Here is a 19,351-nt window from a genome sequence, read left to right as displayed (position 1 = left end):
CAGTTCCTGCACCAGTCTGCAGCTCTAACTGCCCTGGGCTCCTCTTCCTGCTGCCTCCTATGTAGGTATTGTTCGTGGCAGTCGGAGAGTTTTAAGTTTGCTCTGGAGACTTGGAAACTGGGACAGCAGAGCTGGAGATGATCGATCACGTGATCAGCAGTTCTCAGCATTAACTTGATGCATCATCACAGCCCCTCACTCCCCATCTCCCTGCCTGCATTGTTCTCTGGAGCTGCATGGTGCTCCTGATATGTCAAAGCACTGAAACCTGGCTGACCTTTGACCTTACATGTGCATCTGTGTGTATGTGAGTTGGTGGGTACCATGCATGCGAGCGTGAGTTACTGGCGTTCGCAACGTGTCAGAGGAACACATGAAGGTCCTCGACATGTCAGTATGTTTTAATGCCGCACATCTGGTTTCCTAATTTTCCACTCCCCCAAACCACCCCCCCCCCCCACCCCCCATCGGCCTGCTCATGTCAGGACACTGTTTTGTTTTTCTAGGGTGGTGGGGTCTCTGATGAGTGATGGCCCGGACCACGGGACTTTAGCCTTCTCCCTCTCCCTTCCTATTCACCTCCCCATTTCCCTTCTACTCCTGCAACCTCTCACCCGTCTTTTATTCCCACACTCACTCTCCTTTTTCCCATCTCCCTCTTAGGCGCATCTGTGTACCCACCTCGCTTGCAGTGACTTCATTCATCTTGCCCTCCTATCCTGTCCTGTCATCTTCTCTGCATCCGCTCCGGTGTCTCACTGCCTCTCTGCCTGTGGTCCAAATGGAGACCATTGGTGTTCCCTGCAGGTGCTCCGTCACTCAGCCTCCTCCATCATCGGCCATCCTCCCTCCCACAGTGCCCTGCCTTGCTCCAGTGCGCTGAGCCCTTTGGAGATCAACGATACATCACGGGGTCTCTGCCGGGCCTATAGTCTCACTGTAGTCACCTCCCTATTTACTATCCATGCTCACATCATGCTACCAATGAAACATGAAATGCAAACCTAAATGCTATCAAGGAAGTATGAAATGCAAACAGCCTTTGGTGTTCTTCGTGTTGAGCCGATGGCCTCGTAAACACAGGGCTGGGAAATTTGGCTCTACAATTCAGAAATGGATTTATTTTTCATCCATCATCGACAACCGCTTGTCCCGAGCAGGGTTGCGGCGAGCCGGAGCCTTACCCGGCAACACAGGGCACAAGGCCAAAGGGGGAGGTGACACACCCAGGGTGGGACACCAGTCTGTCGCAAGGCACCCCAAGTAGGGCTCAAGCCCCAGACCGACCACAGAGCAGGCACTGGCTGAACTCGCCATGCCATCTCGACCCCCTGGAATTCTTCCTTTTCTTCTTCTTCGTCTTATTATTATTATTGTTATTATTATTATTATTATTATTATTATTTATTTATTTATTTATTTATTTTTTTAGTTGGCATACTGCTTTGTTCAATGTGGCTTACAATGTAAGGACTGTACAAGCCAGAAGCACTCTCAAGACTACTTAGTTTTTCTACAAGGCCTTGTCAAAAAGAATCGTCAATAATGTGTATTCATCTGAATGAAGATTATTGCGGTTTGTTTACTCACCCTCATGTTTATATTTATGTTTATTTGTTTTTTAATTTATATTTTTCATTAAGGCTGTGAGATAAGAATCATATGATAACAATGCAGGGTGAGATATTGTGCCGCAGCTCTACCACAAGATCAGCCTAGGACTTAACGCATTGCTGGGATTAAACAAAAGAAAAATTAAAAAAACAAAAGAGAGTAAAAGAAAAACAGCTCAAAATAATAAAAAAAGCACTCGAGATATGAAAAAGAAAGTCATGTTAGGCATACTGTGAGATACTATGGGAAAGATCATGAACAAGACAGAGGAGCAAGTTTTAAAAACTTTGTCATCTGCTGAATGACCCTGTGGCACCCTGCTCTGTCCCGCAGGAGAGCTTTGCAGGCCTGGCCAACATGTGGCCATGTAGGGATGGGAACCGGAACTGGGCCGAGATCACAATGGACAGCAAGGAGCTGAAGCTGTCAACATGAACCGATTCACAGGATGCAATGTGAGAGGGCAGCCTAAGTGAGCCTGAGAGATTGACAGAATCCTTAATCGCACAATGACCGGGCCATCACGGCGATACAAGGGTTCCAGAGCGCTTGGTATAAGTTACCCTAAAAAGCAGGTAAAGTCATGCTAAAACTCTGGACATCCAAAAAATAAGCAGAACATTTTCTTTCTAATTCTCCTTCCAGAATTGTGTTCTGGACCGTTTGTCCCTAAAGTACAATTGCCAGCTGATAATGAAATCTTTGGATCGCATTTGGCCAAGAAGCGAAAGCGTGTTAAACTGCGACGCTGCCCTACCGACAGATGTGATTAATTTATCGAACAAGAGCTAATTCCCCTGCTTTTGACATCGTTCGCTGGACTTCAGCTGAGCCAGTTGTCACATTCCTGAATGGGCCTCGTTCTGTAAGCTGCTGTTGCGCCTTGGGAACAGTGGCAGATGGAGACAATGAGATTTGCTCGGGTTTTTGAGAGGAAAATGGGAAGCAGACTCCCCATGGAGGTGCTTGGGGGAAACTGATCCACAGGTTTTGGGCTCTGCCATGCCCTTTGTTTTTGTTTTCCCAATATGTAATGTATGGAATGAGGTGGGGGCACTGGGGTCTACTCCGAAGTGCACTGGGCTCAGCAAAACCTGCTCCCGATCTGGGGTCAGTTAGTACGCCCATCCATTCATCAGTGCTGTTATGTCTGTTTCCCAGCCAATGGTGCTGGACCCAGATGGCTGGCACTGGGAACAGAGCTCAGCACAACCCCCAGAGCACGGCCACTGGCGAGAAAGTCTCCCAACCAAAACACAACAATGGATTTGCAGTGTGCATGAAGAAAAATCTAAAAATATTTACAGATACAATTTCCTGAACAAGCTATGTATTTGTAAGTAATCTGTGTAACTGAGTCAATCTTTGAAGTGGGACCACATTCTGGACATGGAGGAGTTCCACATCAAACACACATCAGAAGTATCACATGTGCTGGTAGTATTGCAGTGGGGATTGTATGAATAAATGAAAATGTATATGAAACTTTAAAAAAGAACACACACACACACACACACACACGAGTGGCAGGAAAAAAGGGTCTCCGACTTCTTATTAATTATGCAAGATTAGTCTAATTATAATTCAGCAAATGAATGTGTGGCAGAAGGTGTAGGGAAACAGGGCTGGGAGATTTGCATGTTAAGTGGGCAAGGGGAGCGGCTAATGCATGCTAATGTATGCGCCATCGTCTTGCTTTAATTTCAGCATTTGCAGCTGTGTACGTCCGAACTGAGTGAGGGGTTGAGAAGTTGACTTGGGGGGTAGACTGGCTGGGGGTAGAGTAGAGGGTCTACAGCATCAGCATGAAGGAAGGTGAGAGAACTGGGGAGCCACATTTCAAGTGGTAGACACAAAGCCCAGAAAAGTTTGTGTGCCACACAGGCTTTATTTACCATAGTTGTACAGCAATCATACATTTCTGTTGGTCACATGACCTTTGTCTCAGCAGCGTGGCCTGAACACCAGTGAAAACATGCAGGGCTGGCGCTGGGGTTGTTGATGCCCCTAGGCAAACACAAGTTGGGCACCCCTTACTCTTCTATCTCTAAATTAATGAAGGTACATAAACATGTATATGAAAAAAATTATTTTAGATATGGATACAAACAGATTACAAAGAAGGGAAGATAAAATTACAATTTTTTTATAAAATAAGATGTTCTTGTGTGATTCTTGATGATAGCAGGTATGTAACCATTATGTAGCACAAATGAACACTTCAGTGAGTGAAAATGGACTGGAAACTGAAGTTTTTGTCAAGACCGAAGTTTGCCGAAGGAACAAGTGAATATACTTTATTTACCGCACAGACTGCATAGCTCATTTCATAGAAAATGTCACCTACAAAGCTGCAGCATTCCGAAGACACGGGGCGGCGATGGGCCACACCATATTCACGTAACGCATAAGGTGGCAGATCTTCCATTTTCTAATGAAATTGTTAACTGTCAAGCAAAGTTTTTATCTGTTTCTAAGAACACAATTTATTTTTCAATTTTTTTAAAAGCCAAATTTCGGCACATCTAAGTCATTGCCCAATTCCACGTCATTATAAAACCAGCCCTGAGAACCACACATGGTCCAAGGCTCAGCATCCGATGTGGACCAGGCTAGCAACCTGGAAGGAGGACAAAACTGTACTTAAAAGCTGTGACAGAAGGCGGCAGGAACACGGGAGACTAGAGAGTGCAGCCACGCAACGCCCACCACTTCAAGAACAACCCGGAACCGCATGTTCGTACAAGCTGGCCTCCAGCTCGAAGGCCTTTCACACACATCCACCCTGAGCTCAGCCTTCGGGCTCATGAGCTTCGAGCTCCCAGTGCTGACAGATGAATTATAACCGCCCTCCGCCAAGAACAATATTGATTGTCCTCACTTAAATAGCTCAAATCAAGAAATATTGGACAGTGTTCTGGAAGTGGCGCTGCCCCAAGCCAGGCTCTGTTCGCCGGGGAGCCGCAGGGAACGAGGCTGCGCACTGACTCCAGGGCCTTCAGCCGCTGTTAATATGAAGTCCATCCGCAAACAAGGCTCTCCATTAAGATGACTTATATTTGCTGCGCACACAAGGTGCAAGGGGTGGTCAGCAAGAAATTTTTTCGAAGGCACGCTGCTTCTCAGACATTTTTCGTCTTGTTTTCCCAAATACTTTTGCCCGTGTTATTCCTTGTAATGGCAGCAGACTAATCTTCCAAATTTCCTTTGCCAGGAGACACAGGTCACACTGATCTCATTTCGTTGCCATTTTTAGATCTTTCTTTCAGCAGCACAGCGTATGGTCGTGACTTTCATCATCTGGTGCCTTTGCTTCTCTACCTGGCATCTTTTCTGTGTTCATCGAGTCCCTGTGGCCTCCTCATTAGCCTCCTCCCCACCACGCTCCTGTCTGTGTTGGAATGCAGTCCTCGGCGGCTCTCTGTCTCTCTCTCTCATGCTCAGCGTGGGGACTTTGGGACTGCAGCAGGGCTGCGTTGCCATGGCAGTGTACCGTGCTGCCGGACTGCGTACACCTGGGATTTGAAGTCTCTCTTTCTCTGTCTCTCTTGGTCTTGCGTTCCCTCACTCATTGTGCCTCTTTGCCCAACAGAAGCAGCTGTGGCTGATCACGACTGTCCGCTCTAGAGACCACAGTGTGTGCTCTCTCCCTCTCTCTCACACACACACACACGCACACACACACAGAGTAAATTATGTTTCCCTGTACATGAGCCATAATTCACTTTTCCTTCCTCTCTCACACATACATACAAACACACACACACACACACACACACACACACACACACGCACACATCCTATCATGTTCCCTCACCCGGCAACTAGATGACAAGCCTAAATGGTGCAGGCCCATGTTTTGGTCTCTCTCATTGGTCTTTCCTTTCTCTGGCTGCTTATCCCTGGGGCTTCCTTCCTCGCTGTTCCCATTTGGGGGACTCAAACACGGCACGGTGGGGTGTCCCGGTCCCCAGAGTCGCTCCATGCATCAGAGCCGCTCGCTGAAAAAGTGTGGCAGCAGCTTCGGCCAAGTGTGATGAATCGCCGGCGAGTTAAAGCAACGCAGCGCTGCAGCGTTGACGAAGCCGCAACGGCGCTAAACGTTCCGCCTTCCGGCTAAAACAAAGAGCGCTCTGATTTGGTTACATTCAACTGCGTTTGTTATCTGTCATCTTTGCCAAAGGGTGGCATTGTAAGATGTGTCTTTCTTTCTCCCCACTTCTAGGTTTTTCTTAAAGTTCTTCCTCAAGTGCAACCAGAATTGTCTGAAAACGGCGGGGAACCCTCGGGACATGAGGCGGTTTCAGGTGCGGAGAAAGAAAGCAGCACGAGCACCGTGTCTGTGTTCGGGTGCATGTGAACGCACCACTTTGTGTTCTTCCGCACGCACTTTGCTGTGTATAACCACTGTGTTTGCCACCCCTAGGCAAGAATCAGTCCTCACCTTTTAGACTTCTTTCACTAAATTAATAAAGGTACACATACAGTGCATATGTATGCGACAAAAAGATATTTTTCTTTTAGGTACAGATCATGAAGGGAAAATAAAATTCATAAAGAAAAAATGTATGTAATTATTAACGAGAACATGCATATGAACATTATATATACGCAGAACACAAATTTATACTTTAACGACTGAAAAAAGACTGAAAAGTAAAGTAAAGACTGAAGCTGGTATCAGATGAACAGCTGAACACAGATATGAAACTATTTACTGGGTAAAGCAATAGTTTGTTTCACAGAAAAAGAATCGCCTAGAAAGCTGCAACATTTCCAAGATACGGCATCAAGTCATGATGTTTACGTAAAGCAGTGGATGTTACATTTTCTAGTAAAACTAGTCCTTGATCATCAAGCAAATTGTTTTGTTAATTTTTTTCAAGATTACTGTTTATTTTTTGCTTTTACCAGCAAAATTTTCAACCCCCAGATTGTGGTGCCCCAAAGCTACCGCCCACATTCACCTAACTCTAAAACTGGCCCCGTGTATAATAACCTTTATCACACTCAACGTATCAGGCCATGTTTTGAACATGAAATATGAAGACAAGAAAATGTCGGATCTGATGAAGAAAGAGAGGAAGGTTGCAGTGTGCAGGAAATAGATGGAGGTGTTTCAGGAAGTTGTCAAAAACTGAGCGATTGGCTCCAGATGGGGGAGGTCAGGCGCCGTGACCCAGGAAGTGGTCACCAGGGACGCTGCTGCCTCACTTCCTCTGCTGTCTTTCAGCACCGGAGCCCCCCGTCTGACATCCTCCCCGCTCGCCCCCCTCACCTCCACCCTCCTCTACCCTCCTCTGTTTGTGTTAACTCCTTCACTCTGACACATTTCCAAAAAATTACAGCCTTGCCAAGTCCCTCACCTCCTGGCTGAAAGGCTGTCTAACCAGAACAGAAGCTCTCACCCATGACCGCACTGCATCCCTCTTCATAGCCCCCAGTGCCATTCCGTCCACCCTCCCGCAGACCCTCACTGAGAGCAGCGTAACAACAATCGTTAACCCTGTTTTAATGGCATTTGGACCCGGTCGACAAGCCCAAGGTGCCACATGTAGGAGTTACCACTTTTGTCACCAAATGTGCTCATTCCCAGTCACCTTGTATGGTAAGAGACTATAGTTAGTCTGGGTGTAAACACACACACACGCCCACAAACAGATGAGAACATAGTAGCACAGGAACATGTGCAGTTATAGCGTGGTTAACATCATATTTTAGTTTTTTAATTAATTCCTTGTGTTATGTTACAAATATACTAAAATAACTATATATTGCATTTTCCCAACTGTTTGACCAAAACGATGCCAGTTATAGGACTTTATACAGCAGAACACGTCCACCAGTTGTGCGGTTACCAGCAGCATTCTGGTCTCTAACCCTGATGTTGGCTGAGTGATGACCGAATAGGACTTGCAGAAGAACACACACATATAGTGTGCTAAAAATCACATTAGCACCCCAATATATCACTGTTATTTGGGTTTCTTTTGAACAGTACAAGTTGAAGATTCAGTCCATATGTTTGGTGTCAGTGAGGATGTGTGGATGTGTGTGATGGCTGTGATGCTGTGGGCTGCTGGACAACCGCTGTGAGACAGTAGGAAGACAGCGGAGGGATTCAGAAGACAGACTGCACTCGATAGTCAAGGAGCGAAACAGGCAGCAAGAGCAAAGGGAGGTGGGGGACCTGAGAATGGGAATCTGTGTGGGAGGTAGAGATGGCATGAGCCAAAGGTGGAAAAAAGGGAAAAGTGAGAAGAAGTTAAGGATTTATGGGATCTAAAATCAAATTATGACCACTATATATCACTGACAATATGACCGACAATAAAAGAAATTCACTGCTTCAGTGTGTTCGGTATGAAACTCGGTAGTCTAAGGGAACGCTTACCTACATTACGTGTCTGAAACACGTAGAATGGAGTATGTTGCTTACATTAATATTTACATTTATCTATTTAGCTTCTCTCCAAAGCGACTTACAGTCTTAACTTAGTTATTTTGACTATTCCATTTTTACTGAAGCAGTTTACGGTAGATAAGGTAAATGCCTTGATCATCCAGCAGGAAATGGGTGCTTCTACAGTATTTGTGGTTTCTACAACACTTTGACAATGTCACATGGAACAAATTTTCAAATTAGTTCAAACAAATTTGATCCCAAGTTCTACATGCTTCAGGTGAGATGTGGAACAATGGTCCTTCAGCTTTGTAGCTGACATGTGCTCACAATATGAAAGTTCATGGTTTATGTCTCTGTTGCTTTTAGGTGGTCCTGTCCAGTACGGTTAGTGTGGATGGTCATGTCTTGGCTGTGTCGGACAACATGTTCGTCCACAATAACTCCAAACATGGACGTCGCGCACGCAGGATTGAGCCTGGAGAAAGCGTGGAGAACAGCATGGAATATGGTATGATGGACTAGTGGACTGTCACCAAGAACCCGCTACAAGAGGCAGGAATGGGGCCTGGGCCAAAGACCTTCACAAGCCAAGGAGCTTTTAATGGGCTTAAAGGCCACACAGCTGCCGCTGTAGCATTAAAATGCCTCATATTGATTGAGTCAGCAGGTAGCTTCATGGTTAAGGAGCTAGAGTTATGACTAAATGTGTACAGGTTCAAGTTGGAAGAAGGCCTGAAATAGGGTATCCTTGGAAGACATGTTAAGAAATTGTGCGTAAACTTCTATAAGTAATATTTCCTGATCTGAGTTACTCGTGTTAATTTGTTGTTTAGGTCACACATTCAGCTAAAATAACTTAAATAAATCCATATATACAGCTTGAATAAATTCAAGGTATGTTCAAGAGTATTAGAACAATAGCGAGAAATGGGGCTTGAATCAGGAATCTTCGAGTTATATTTCCATGGCCTTAACCGCTTCATTACTCCCCGTCCAAAAATGAACTACTGTTTCTAATGTAATGAGGAGAGCTGCCCAAGGAGTGCCTCAGCGCTGCATTGCCTACATGAAATGCAGAGTTTAAACCCATGTGCAGAATGAGCAACAATGGGACAGCTGGTCACAGGTGTGAAAAAACCTTGACATTGTTGTTCACATTTATTCATTTTAGTTTTAAATGAATAAGTGTAAACAATGGTGTTGATCACGAGGCCCGGCGTTGTCCATTGGGGTCCACTGACTCTGAATTCAGGGGCAACCACATGTTCTAGGCACTGGTTGTTAATCTCTTGTCTCTTGCTCTGCCCCCCCCCCAGCCACCCCCTGCATAAAAGCCATCAGCCCCAGTGAGGGCTGGACCACAGGGGGCGCCATGGTCATCATCATTGGGGAGAACTTTTTTGACGGGCTGCAGGTGGTCTTCGGAAGCATGCTGGTATGGAGTGAGGTGAGAACAAGGTTGTGGCTACCAGGAGACTGCAGTGGGCCATTAAATATGAGAAGAACAAGGGTCAGGGTTCTGATTTTCCCAAGCAAATGAATACAGCCAATGTAAAGAAGCAGAGATTAAGGATCAAAGGGCTGCAGAGAAACAGCAACCCAACGCTTGCCTGGAGAGCTTTCAGTGAGAAATTAAAACTCTTTACAACAAGGAGTAACTAATTTACCATTATACTGCAGCCCATTCCAGGGTTCAGTTGTCCCCCATTTGTAAAAGGGAGTGAGCGATTACGCTTCCTGCGGTGTACTCACCCCAGCTGCCTGACCTCTTTGTATGACTCAGCATTTCTGAGGCTCATGGGTAGCATGGAAGAAACTTCTGGCAGATATGAGAGGAAGGATCTTGGAGGAACCTTGCTGTTGCGCCCTTAGAAAAGGTGTTAAACGTGACTCCCTCTGCTGCAATATCACTGTGGCTTTCTCCTCTCAGCTCATCACACCCCACGCCATCCGCGTCCAGACCCCGCCGCGCCACATCCCAGGGGTGGTGGAGGTCACGCTCTCCTACAAGTCCAAGCAGTTCTGCAAGGGGGCACCTGGACGTTTCATCTACACAGGTGAGGCACACCAGCTCTGGACACCTCAGCAGGTTTCAGTGTACTTTTTTCCCCTGTCCATACCCACAATGTACTGCTCTTCTTTGAAATATTGGGCTCTTTCACATAGGACAGAGATATTGTATCCTGTGGTCTATATCCTGCCCTGGGTAGCGTTCTTGTTCTCGGACACTGCCCTGTGTGTGACTGTGTGTGTTTCTGTATTCAGCCCTGAATGAACCCACCATTGACTATGGCTTTCAGCGTTTGCAGAAGGTCATACCCAGACACCCCGGGGACCCTGAAAAACTGGCCAAGGTGAGGGACATGCACAAAACACAATGCGTATATCATTTTCATTTTATTTTGACACTTTGTCCAAGGTGATTGCAGTGTTTATGCAATAATGCGATAACACAAATAACATTACATTGAAACATACGGTATGTCTTTAAACATAGCATTACCTTCATACACACAGGACACATGCTCATGAGTACAAGGGAAGTTGTTCTTTTCCCTAAAAATTCTTTGTCACACTCATCCTGTGCAGGAGATGCTCCTGAAGAGAGCAGCAGACCTGGTTGAGGCCCTCTATGGAAATCCTCACAGTAACCAGGTAACGCTCCCAGTGCCCATGTGTGTACAGGGTTTGAAAGCGTTTGACTGTGACATCATTGCGTTGAGCAAAATTCATAATCTGTTTGGCAAATATTCAGTTGTCCATTTTTTACTATAGAGATTGCAGCTGAAATAGTGAATGTAGCTTGTGTGAGACAGTTTATGCAGTTATGGTGACATCCCACCGATTGCAGGACATGCTTCTGAAGCGTGCTGCAGACATTGCGGAGGCCCTCTACAGTGTGCCACGCCCCCACAGCCAGCTGCAGGCTCTGCCCAGCTCCCCGGCCCACGGCAGCGTGATGGGCCTGGGCTCCTACCCTTCCCAGCTGGGAGTCAGCATCGGTGAGCCAGGCCAGACTGCAGCTCAAGGTAAGGAAGTGCTGAAACTTGAAAGCACAACCCCCATTCAGCCTAGAGGCTCTCACACATGACCTCTGACATTCATTAAGAGCTCAGATGCATCTCATCCCAGGCAAAGATTAGAACCTCAGTTTTGGTGGTTCAGTGGTAGCAGGTTAGAGTGTTAATGTAAAGAGAAGGTTGAACATCTCTTTGGGTGGTGTGTCGGCTCAGAGGGTAGCACTGGTCCCTCCTAGAACCTGTGATATTCATTGTGATGTGGGTTCGAATGTGGCTCAGTCTGTGTGTTCAAGTTTCCAAACGTTTGTCTGTTTCCAGTGTGCTGGTGACTTTAAATCACTCTTTGTGTGTGTGTTACGTGTGTGTTACATTAGACAGCTGGATAAATGTGTGTATGACTATGGAGTTTAGTGCAGTGTATCTAACACTGTAGGTCACCTTGGAGAAAGCAGTTACCTAAATACCCGGTAGTGAACATTTTAAATTGTTTTGGAGAAAATAATGAATGAATAAATAAATATAGATAATAACAGATCAATAATAAACACAATACAATAGATAGATAATTAATAAGTAAAAAAACAATAAAATAATACATTCAATAATGAATAAATGCAATTTAAATGAATGTTGAACAGGGGTTTTATTTGATTTCAGCCATCACTCATTTTACAGGCCATAAGCTGTCTGGCCTGGTGCGTCAGGTGCTGATTGGCAGATGTCCATAAAACAGCAGTCCTTAAGCCTGGAACTGCCGATATGTTCTGTGGTTTGACCATGCTGTACTCTGCTCTCTCTTTTCTTCCCATGTTCTTTCCCTGCAGGCTACATTCGTAACTCCAGCAGCCTGTCCCCGCGAGGCTACCCGTCTGCCTCTACCCCCCAGCAGTCCAGCTATGGGAGCAGTGGAGGCATGAGTGGCGGGTATGGGGCTGTGCCTATGGCTAGCCTGGGAGTACCGGGTTCCCCGGGCTTCAGCAGCGCCTCTCCCACAGGCTCACCCTATGGAAGTAAGCATGGCCACTCCCCACAAAACCCCCTCTTTCAGCAATCCCCTCCTCCTTCCTGACCCTGAGTCCCTGATCTCTACTTTTATTCTAATTCTGTCTGCCTTTTTATTTCTTCTTACCTTTCTGCCTCTCCTTTGCAGTCACTCATACTGCACTGAGTAATTAAGAGGTGGTTAATTGAAGGTTTTGAAGGCCCTTGACCTGAAGTGCATTGTTCAAACGCATGCTTGAAATACATAATACAATAAGTCAACAGTAAGTTAATTTCAAGAGCTTCACAATACCAGCTCTTGAAACGAACATTGATCCAGTTGATGATCACAACTCATGAACCAGATACTGTGCAAGGAACCATGACAGTAAATAGTAAAGCACTGGCAGACTGGTTTCTCCAGTGTTGCTCATTCTACCATGAGTGGGTTTGGTAGGTACTGGTGCTGTGACAGCTGTGGATGAGTCAGGCTGAGTGAGTAACCAGACATCCCTCTCCTGCAGTCATGCCCTCCAGCCCCACCATCCCTGGGTCCAGTTCCTCCTCCTCATTGCTCCCCTTCTCCTCGTTCCCATCCTCCGCCAAGCAGAAGAGCGCCTTCGCTCCAGTACTCCGGCCCCAGGGCTCGCCCTCCCCTGCCTGCACCGCCTCTGGGGGCAACGGCTTCCGAGGTACCCCTCAATCGATCCACTAAACCTCTCTTCTTCAGAACCCAAATACACACTCAGTACACTCAACATAATACTTTATTGGGCAAGTACACTTGTAGATACAAAGAACTAAACTTGGTAGATGCTCAATCAGTCTCATTTAACATAAAAAAACAGACATTATGGGCATTGAACAATATTAATGTACTAAGCATAAAGAAACAAAGTTAAAAAATAATACAATAGTGTACAATTGTTGGCAGGGATATGTGTAAGCATGTCTAAGTTGTATGACAATAGAAGTGAAAATAGCAGCTGGACTAAATACAAATAGCCGTAACAGGTGGCACTTTAATAAATACAGTGCTGTGAAAAAGCATTTGCTGTCTTTCCAGTTTTCTCTGCTTTTGCAGCTTTTTGATATTAAATTTAATTAGATGTTATTGTCATCTGTTGTGTATGTATGGAGCGTGAGAGAGAGAAAAAAATTATACCAGAATTGTTTATGTAATTTCCTTGCTGTATAAGATAATGAAATGTGCAGTCATAGAAATAGTATCTAGCATTTCTTAAGTTCTGAACCTTAGCTGAACCATGGTCAGAGCCATAGTCATCAAAAGGAGAAAGATTAGAACAGTGGTGACGCCACCTAGTGTGCTGTAAATTCACTAGTGACTTAAAAAGAACCTCAAAACAACATCCAGGGAACTGCAGGCCTCTCTTGCCTCCACCCAAGACACTGTTTATTACTCCACAAAAGAAAGACACTGTGCAAAAATGGGATACATGGAGAGTGGCAAGGTGGAAACCAGTTTGCCAGAAGACACCTAGATACCTATCAAGACCTCTGAAAGAATGTTCTGTGGACTGATGATTCAAAAGTAGATCATTTGGATGACATGGACCCCATTGTATCTGGTGAAAACGAAAAATGGTACGCAGCTGGAACCTTGTACAAACAGTTCACGTATGGTGGTGGCAGTGTGATGTTCTGGGGATGTTTTGTTGCCACAGAACCTGGTTGCCTTGTTATCACTAAAGGAACCATGAATTCCTCTTTGTATCAAAAAATTCATCAGTCCATCCATCTGTTGGCTCACACAGTAAGACAATGATTGCAAACATACAATTAAATCAACATCTGAAAAACAGTTATGGAATAGCCTCATCAAAGTCCTAGCCTGAATTTGATGAAATGTCCATGCTCAGAATTGCCCATGTCCAAAAAATACACAAATGTTGCTGAGCTAAAGCATGGAGGAGTGGGCCAGAATTCCTCCACAACAGTATGAGACCCTGGTCAACAGTTAGAAGAATCATTTAACTGCAGTCATTACAGTTAAAGGTGGATTAACCAGTTCCTGAGTGTGAACTGGAAAATATTCTTTCACACCTATGATTTTACATTTCATTAGCAAAGAAATTACAAAAAACAGGTATGGGTGACACTGTGTCCCTCAGAAGTTTGTAAGAGACTCTGCTTGAGAGAAAAAGTTTTTTTTGCCTTGTTGTCTGAGTCCTCACTCCTACCATGCTGCCTGTAGCATTTCTAAAAAAAGTAACCATGCATTCAGTGATTCCCATGTTGGCTACTTTTGTGGGCTGACTTTATTGCTGCTGATGACACCCACACGTGATTCTTCCACACTTTGATAAGTGGAACTTTTGTCTCCTTATTCAGCAATGACCGGCCTGGTCATCCCCCCCATGTAGTGGAGCGCCAGAACCCCCTGCCTTAGCCTGACCAAAGTGCTCTCCGATGGAACACATTTCCACAGCCCTCTCCAGACCCATCTCGCCAATGGAGTTTCCCTCTGACCCTCCCATCTCCTGTTCCTCAGCGCCTGCCATCTGTGAGTGACGAGGGGATAAATCGGCCTCGTTCCTTGGCCGAGCCGGAGGGCCTGGGGGAGCAGCTCTGTGGAGGCAGTTCACAGAGGGATCGTTTGTGGCCGACCACAAGCTTGGAGTACTTGTTCCTGTGGATGATAGACAAATGCCGCTTTCCAAAGCACACTCCGATCGCCATTCACCTGACCCTTAGCCACACCCACAACGTGACAGACACATGGTTTCCAATGCGAATGGCAGTAGGCATCCTGGGTCCTATCCTCTCCTCTCACACCTGATTCCCAGTGCACTCGATCGCGTCTCAGACTTCTTCCAGCAGCCACAGTTTGGGTCACCAAGGGGACCAGCGTCGCCTCATCCACAACCGGGCGCTGTGCCCGCAGACACCTTAAATGCCCTTTTCGAGAAGCAGGGTGCTATTCTCCTGAACAGATGCCGCTGGTGCTGTGAGGGCAGCCGGTACTTCAGCAGGAATGCAGTTTCATGAAGTCTGTCCTTGAGCTGAACTACATTCCAGACTACAGCACCTTTTTTATGGATCAGTTTTTAGGATGCGTTGGCTACTTTTTATTTCCATGGACACTTGATCCCATCAGGGTTTGCAAATTGAGTATTTCATATAACGGTTTATTTAAGTAAAAATGAAACAAGTCAATTTAACTTATTATTATAGTTAGGTTTAGGAATAATATAAGCATTTTCTTTTTGTAATTGTATTATTATCTTATAACGTTGTCATTATTAATACAATTGCTATTTGTCACACCACACTGAGGAAAAAACATCTAAAGTGAAAGTATAAAATTGAAGTACAAAATGGGTAATGAATGATAAACTTGGCAAACATTAAAATGTGTTAACTTCAACGAGTTTGGTTCAAATAAATATGAATTCACAGCCTTTTCTGTATAGAGAGTCAGCTTCTTTGGAGAACTGAACAACACATGTCTTCCTTTTAAAAATAATGTAATGCAATGATATGTATATCCCTGGACATTTTTCTTATATGCATGAAATCCCAGGATGCATTTCTTTTGTTTAGTCATTTTATGTTGCAAGATAAAAAGGACATCATATTATCGTTTCTCTCTTTTTCGATGTCTCTATGCAGTAAGAGAACCAGCACAAAACCTGAAAGAATTTTTTTAACCTTTATAAGCCAGTACCATGGTACAAAGCTACATGAAGGATGGCCAGAATGCGATTTCTATGTCTGAGGATGAAATAATGTAATTTTTCTCCCAATAAAACAAAAATGATATGGTTAAAATGAAATAAGTTGGCTGCTCATTTTTCCAGATTTTTTCATGATAAGGAGACAGACTGGAGATTCAGTTACTGCACATACGAGGGCTTTCGGTGTGCAACACGCAATACTGGGGGGATGTGCCAGCATGTGAGAAAGTGTCACAGACAGCTGCTGCACAACCTACTGGGCTTCTTATCCTTTTGTGTTTTGCTCTGTTCGATTTCTTTAAGACTGTATTATTTCCAGTGAAGGAGCAGTTACAAGCAACTTTAATTCTGACGAAGTTCAGCAGAGCTGTGGTAGCCAGTGCGTTACATGAAAACGATTCTGATTTAGTTTAATGGGCTTTTCAGAAATGAACATCAGAATCAGAACGAGCTTTATTGCCAAGTATGTTCACACATACAAGGAATTTGTCTTGGTGACAGAAACTTCCACAGCACAGACAGAATGACAGTGACAAGACAGATGAGAAGATAGAATATGTGAATGAAGGATGAAAAATATATAAAAATATAAAGTAACCAATATACAAAAATAGTCACTAGACATTGTATGTATGTACAAGTATGTTCTATACAAATGCAAGGGAGTGTGAGTAAGAGATATGATATGATAAATAATTATAAATATAAATAGCGTTGTGTATTGCACTGGTTTACTCTCATGAGACCCCTTTTAAAAACTTATTTGTTCGGAGTTACAGCCGTCATTAAAAATGAATGAACAGTACACCACGTAATTCTGCTTTCGGGTTAAAATTAGCAGTGATGAGTAGAATCAAAGTTTGGAATAACTTCGAGGTGTTTGTTCAACATGGGGGCGCGGGGGCGCGGTGGCGCGGTGGCGCAGTGGGTTGGACCGGGTCCTGCTCTCCGGTGGGTCTGGGGTTCGAGTCCCGCTTGGGGTGCCTTGCGGCAGACTGGCGTCCTGCCCTGGGTGTGTCCCCTCCCCTTCCGGCCTTACGCCCTGTGTTGCCGGGTAGGCTCCGGTTCCCCGCGACCCTCTATGGGACAAGCGGTTCTGAAAATGTGTGGGTTTGACATCGCAAGGGTTGGGTGTGGTCTCCAAGTGTTAACCTTGGATTTTACTGTGGGAAATGTAAAAAAACTACTCCCAGAAAATGCTGTGTACAGCTACTCCTATAAAATATGGTGGCAAAAAGCAGTGTTATGGGTCTGAGTGACTGGGCTTTGTGCAACGCCTGTGTCTCTATCTGTATCCATCTGTTGGCAAAATGCAATTTATTTACTCTGAGTTGTATGTCACTTTGGAGGAAAGCATCCCCCCAAAAAGTAAATGTACGTGTAAATGGGGCTGCGAGCGCTGGACTGGCCGACGGCTGGTACATTAAACAAATACAAGGCTTCTCCTCCTTCCTTCTTCGCCACTTATTGCTGCTCCCTGCTACTGTAATTAGCGCCAGTAAAGGAGGGCACTCAATTACTAGGTCTTTCGGATCAAGTAATAACATTATGCCAACAATCAGTAACTGTTTCATTAACACAACGTGCAAAGTAGTGCGCGGGTGGGGGAGACGGGGTTGGGGGGGGCTGTGTTTGTGCCAAGATTTGCACACGTGCCTGTGGGTGTGTGCATGCGGAATACGTTACAGGGAGTGATGTCGCAGTGCCAGAGGGGCTCCAGCCCGTTGCAGAACCAACACCGCGCTGGAGACGGGCGAACAAGAAGGAACGAGTGTCACGGAGACGCCACACACTGTTAATGACCCTGTCCCCCCTCCCCGTCTGTTCCTCTTGTTCCAAATTGCCTGTCACCTTCGAGTGGCACTTGTGTTGGAAGCCCAAGCTGCTACCCACAGCTGTGTGTGTGCGTCTGCGTATGCGTGTGAGTGTGTCTGCACGCATGTGCTGTATTCTGCGGGTGTGTGCATGCACGTGCGTGTCTCTGCGAATGTATCTGCTAATGTGACAAGTTAAACTCGGCTTTGCTGTCAGCATCTCAGCACTCGTCAAGCGCCCGACGTCCCTCTGCCCGTTGCAACGGGAGCCATATGCTCGATCGATGGGGGGGGGCTCGCTCGTGCTGTTTGCTGGTTATATCACACTTCACAGGCCGCTTTCTCAATAGACTCACATGCGCCTGCGCGCACACAAGCCTTTCAGCTAATATCTGTAATGCTCCCAAAAGGTCATTTCCAAATGATCCAGGAATGACCTTTTACGCTTTCCTTCGCTGTAAATGCTGGCGACCCATGGATACCCGTGAATTAAAAACGCATGCAGGTGTTTCGTCAGTCTGCCCGTGATGAGTAAAAAGAGGCAACGGCCATAATTATGAGAAATGTACAGAAATCCCAACAATTACAGTGTCCTCTCTAGGGAGATGTCGTGTTTATCTACCCAATTAGCCCTGTGGCGACTCCAGTGCGCCCTGGTCACAGCTGCCATTGGCCCTGCGCTGCTGCAGTCCCCTCGCCCCTGTTTGGCTGCCCCTGTTCGCGGCTGGCGTCGAGGTCGTTTGAAGCGGGGCTGAGGGGGTGATGCAGCATCAGCGTGTATATTTGTATATTGGCTAGGGACCCCACCCACCCTCCAGCCAATAACACCACCATCCCCTGCATTGTGGTCCATTATACATATTATACATGTCCATCCCCCACCTATTCAGAAATAAACGGCACCCCCCACCCCATGTCCCTTGGGTGTCAATTTGCCCAGAGAGTGGGGTGGCAGATGGGACAGACAGAGAGCTGCCCCTTGGGACGCCCCCCCGACACGCACGCACGCGCACACACACACACACACACACACACACACACACACACACACACACACACCACCCCCATCCTCCTGTCCCTCTGTCCTCATCTGTGCACACTTTCTCTATTCTGTGAAACTGAGTGCTCTGCTGACAATGGAGGAACCCGACGCCCTGTTCCTCACCCTGTCACACACACACACATGCAGAAGACACAGCGGTTGCAGCTAGGAAAGCAGCTGCACTCAATCGCATGAAAACTATACAAAACTGATGGACTTGCTGTCATGCCCGCAGCAGCTCTCCGTCCTGTGCGATACACCATGAGATCGGAGTACCGCTGCAGTGTGTTGGTGAGAGGGGCTCAGCGTGGACCTCAGCATCGCAGCCCTATGCAAAGCAGTCAGGGTTCGCTGTCCTTTTCTTTCCTAGTGTGGTAAACAACAGATACGCAGCACTTGTGCTCATGTCCTGATTATTGCTCCTGTTGCTATGCACAAACCGAAGAAAAACATTCACATTAAATAGTTTTTGGCAGGAAATGCACACTGGTCACCCTCACATGGTGTTGTTCGTCCCTCAGCTTTAACAGAAACTCCAGACCATCGCACCATGCATTAACCTTTCGATCCACCTGCCAGCTGAAGCAGATTTCACGTGCGCTTTCTGTATCCGAAGCCACGATTTCCAGTGGTTCTGTGAGCTTTTACAGCATGATCTCTAATCCTCAGGTTCAAAGTAAACGCCAGCGGAAGTGACACAACTGCTTTCATGTAAAGTATACTGTGCCATGTACGTGTATACCTAAAGGAGTCGTGAGACATGTCTAGAACTCTTG

The 19,351-nt window shown here is 45.9% G+C and overlaps 1 protein-coding gene across 2 annotated transcripts in view; it reads left to right on the top strand.

Annotated features, from left to right (window-relative positions):
• The window catches only part of ebf2 (EBF transcription factor 2), a 40,743-nt gene extending 26,240 nt beyond the window's left edge, over positions 1-14,503 (top strand). For both annotated transcript variants that reach the window (XM_018748986.2, XM_018748985.2), the window contains exons 7-16: positions 5,840-5,921; positions 8,387-8,528; positions 9,337-9,467; positions 9,951-10,077; positions 10,286-10,374; positions 10,610-10,675; positions 10,872-11,049; positions 11,865-12,050; positions 12,546-12,713; positions 14,374-14,503. In XM_018748986.2, the coding sequence (XP_018604502.1) occupies positions 5,840-5,921; positions 8,387-8,528; positions 9,337-9,467; positions 9,951-10,077; positions 10,286-10,374; positions 10,610-10,675; positions 10,872-11,049; positions 11,865-12,050; positions 12,546-12,713; positions 14,374-14,405 (1,201 nt within the window). In that variant the 3' untranslated portion in view covers positions 14,406-14,503. The remainder of the gene's footprint in view (positions 1-5,839; positions 5,922-8,386; positions 8,529-9,336; positions 9,468-9,950; positions 10,078-10,285; positions 10,375-10,609; positions 10,676-10,871; positions 11,050-11,864; positions 12,051-12,545; positions 12,714-14,373) is intronic.
• Positions 14,504-19,351: the final 4,848 nt, after the last annotated feature.

Source organism: Scleropages formosus, chromosome 19, assembly GCF_900964775.1.
Source record: "Scleropages formosus chromosome 19, fSclFor1.1, whole genome shotgun sequence".
NCBI lineage: Eukaryota > Metazoa > Chordata > Actinopteri > Osteoglossiformes > Osteoglossidae > Scleropages > Scleropages formosus.
Note: the sequence above shows the minus strand (reverse complement) of the source record. Positions and strands in the feature narration are given on the sequence as shown.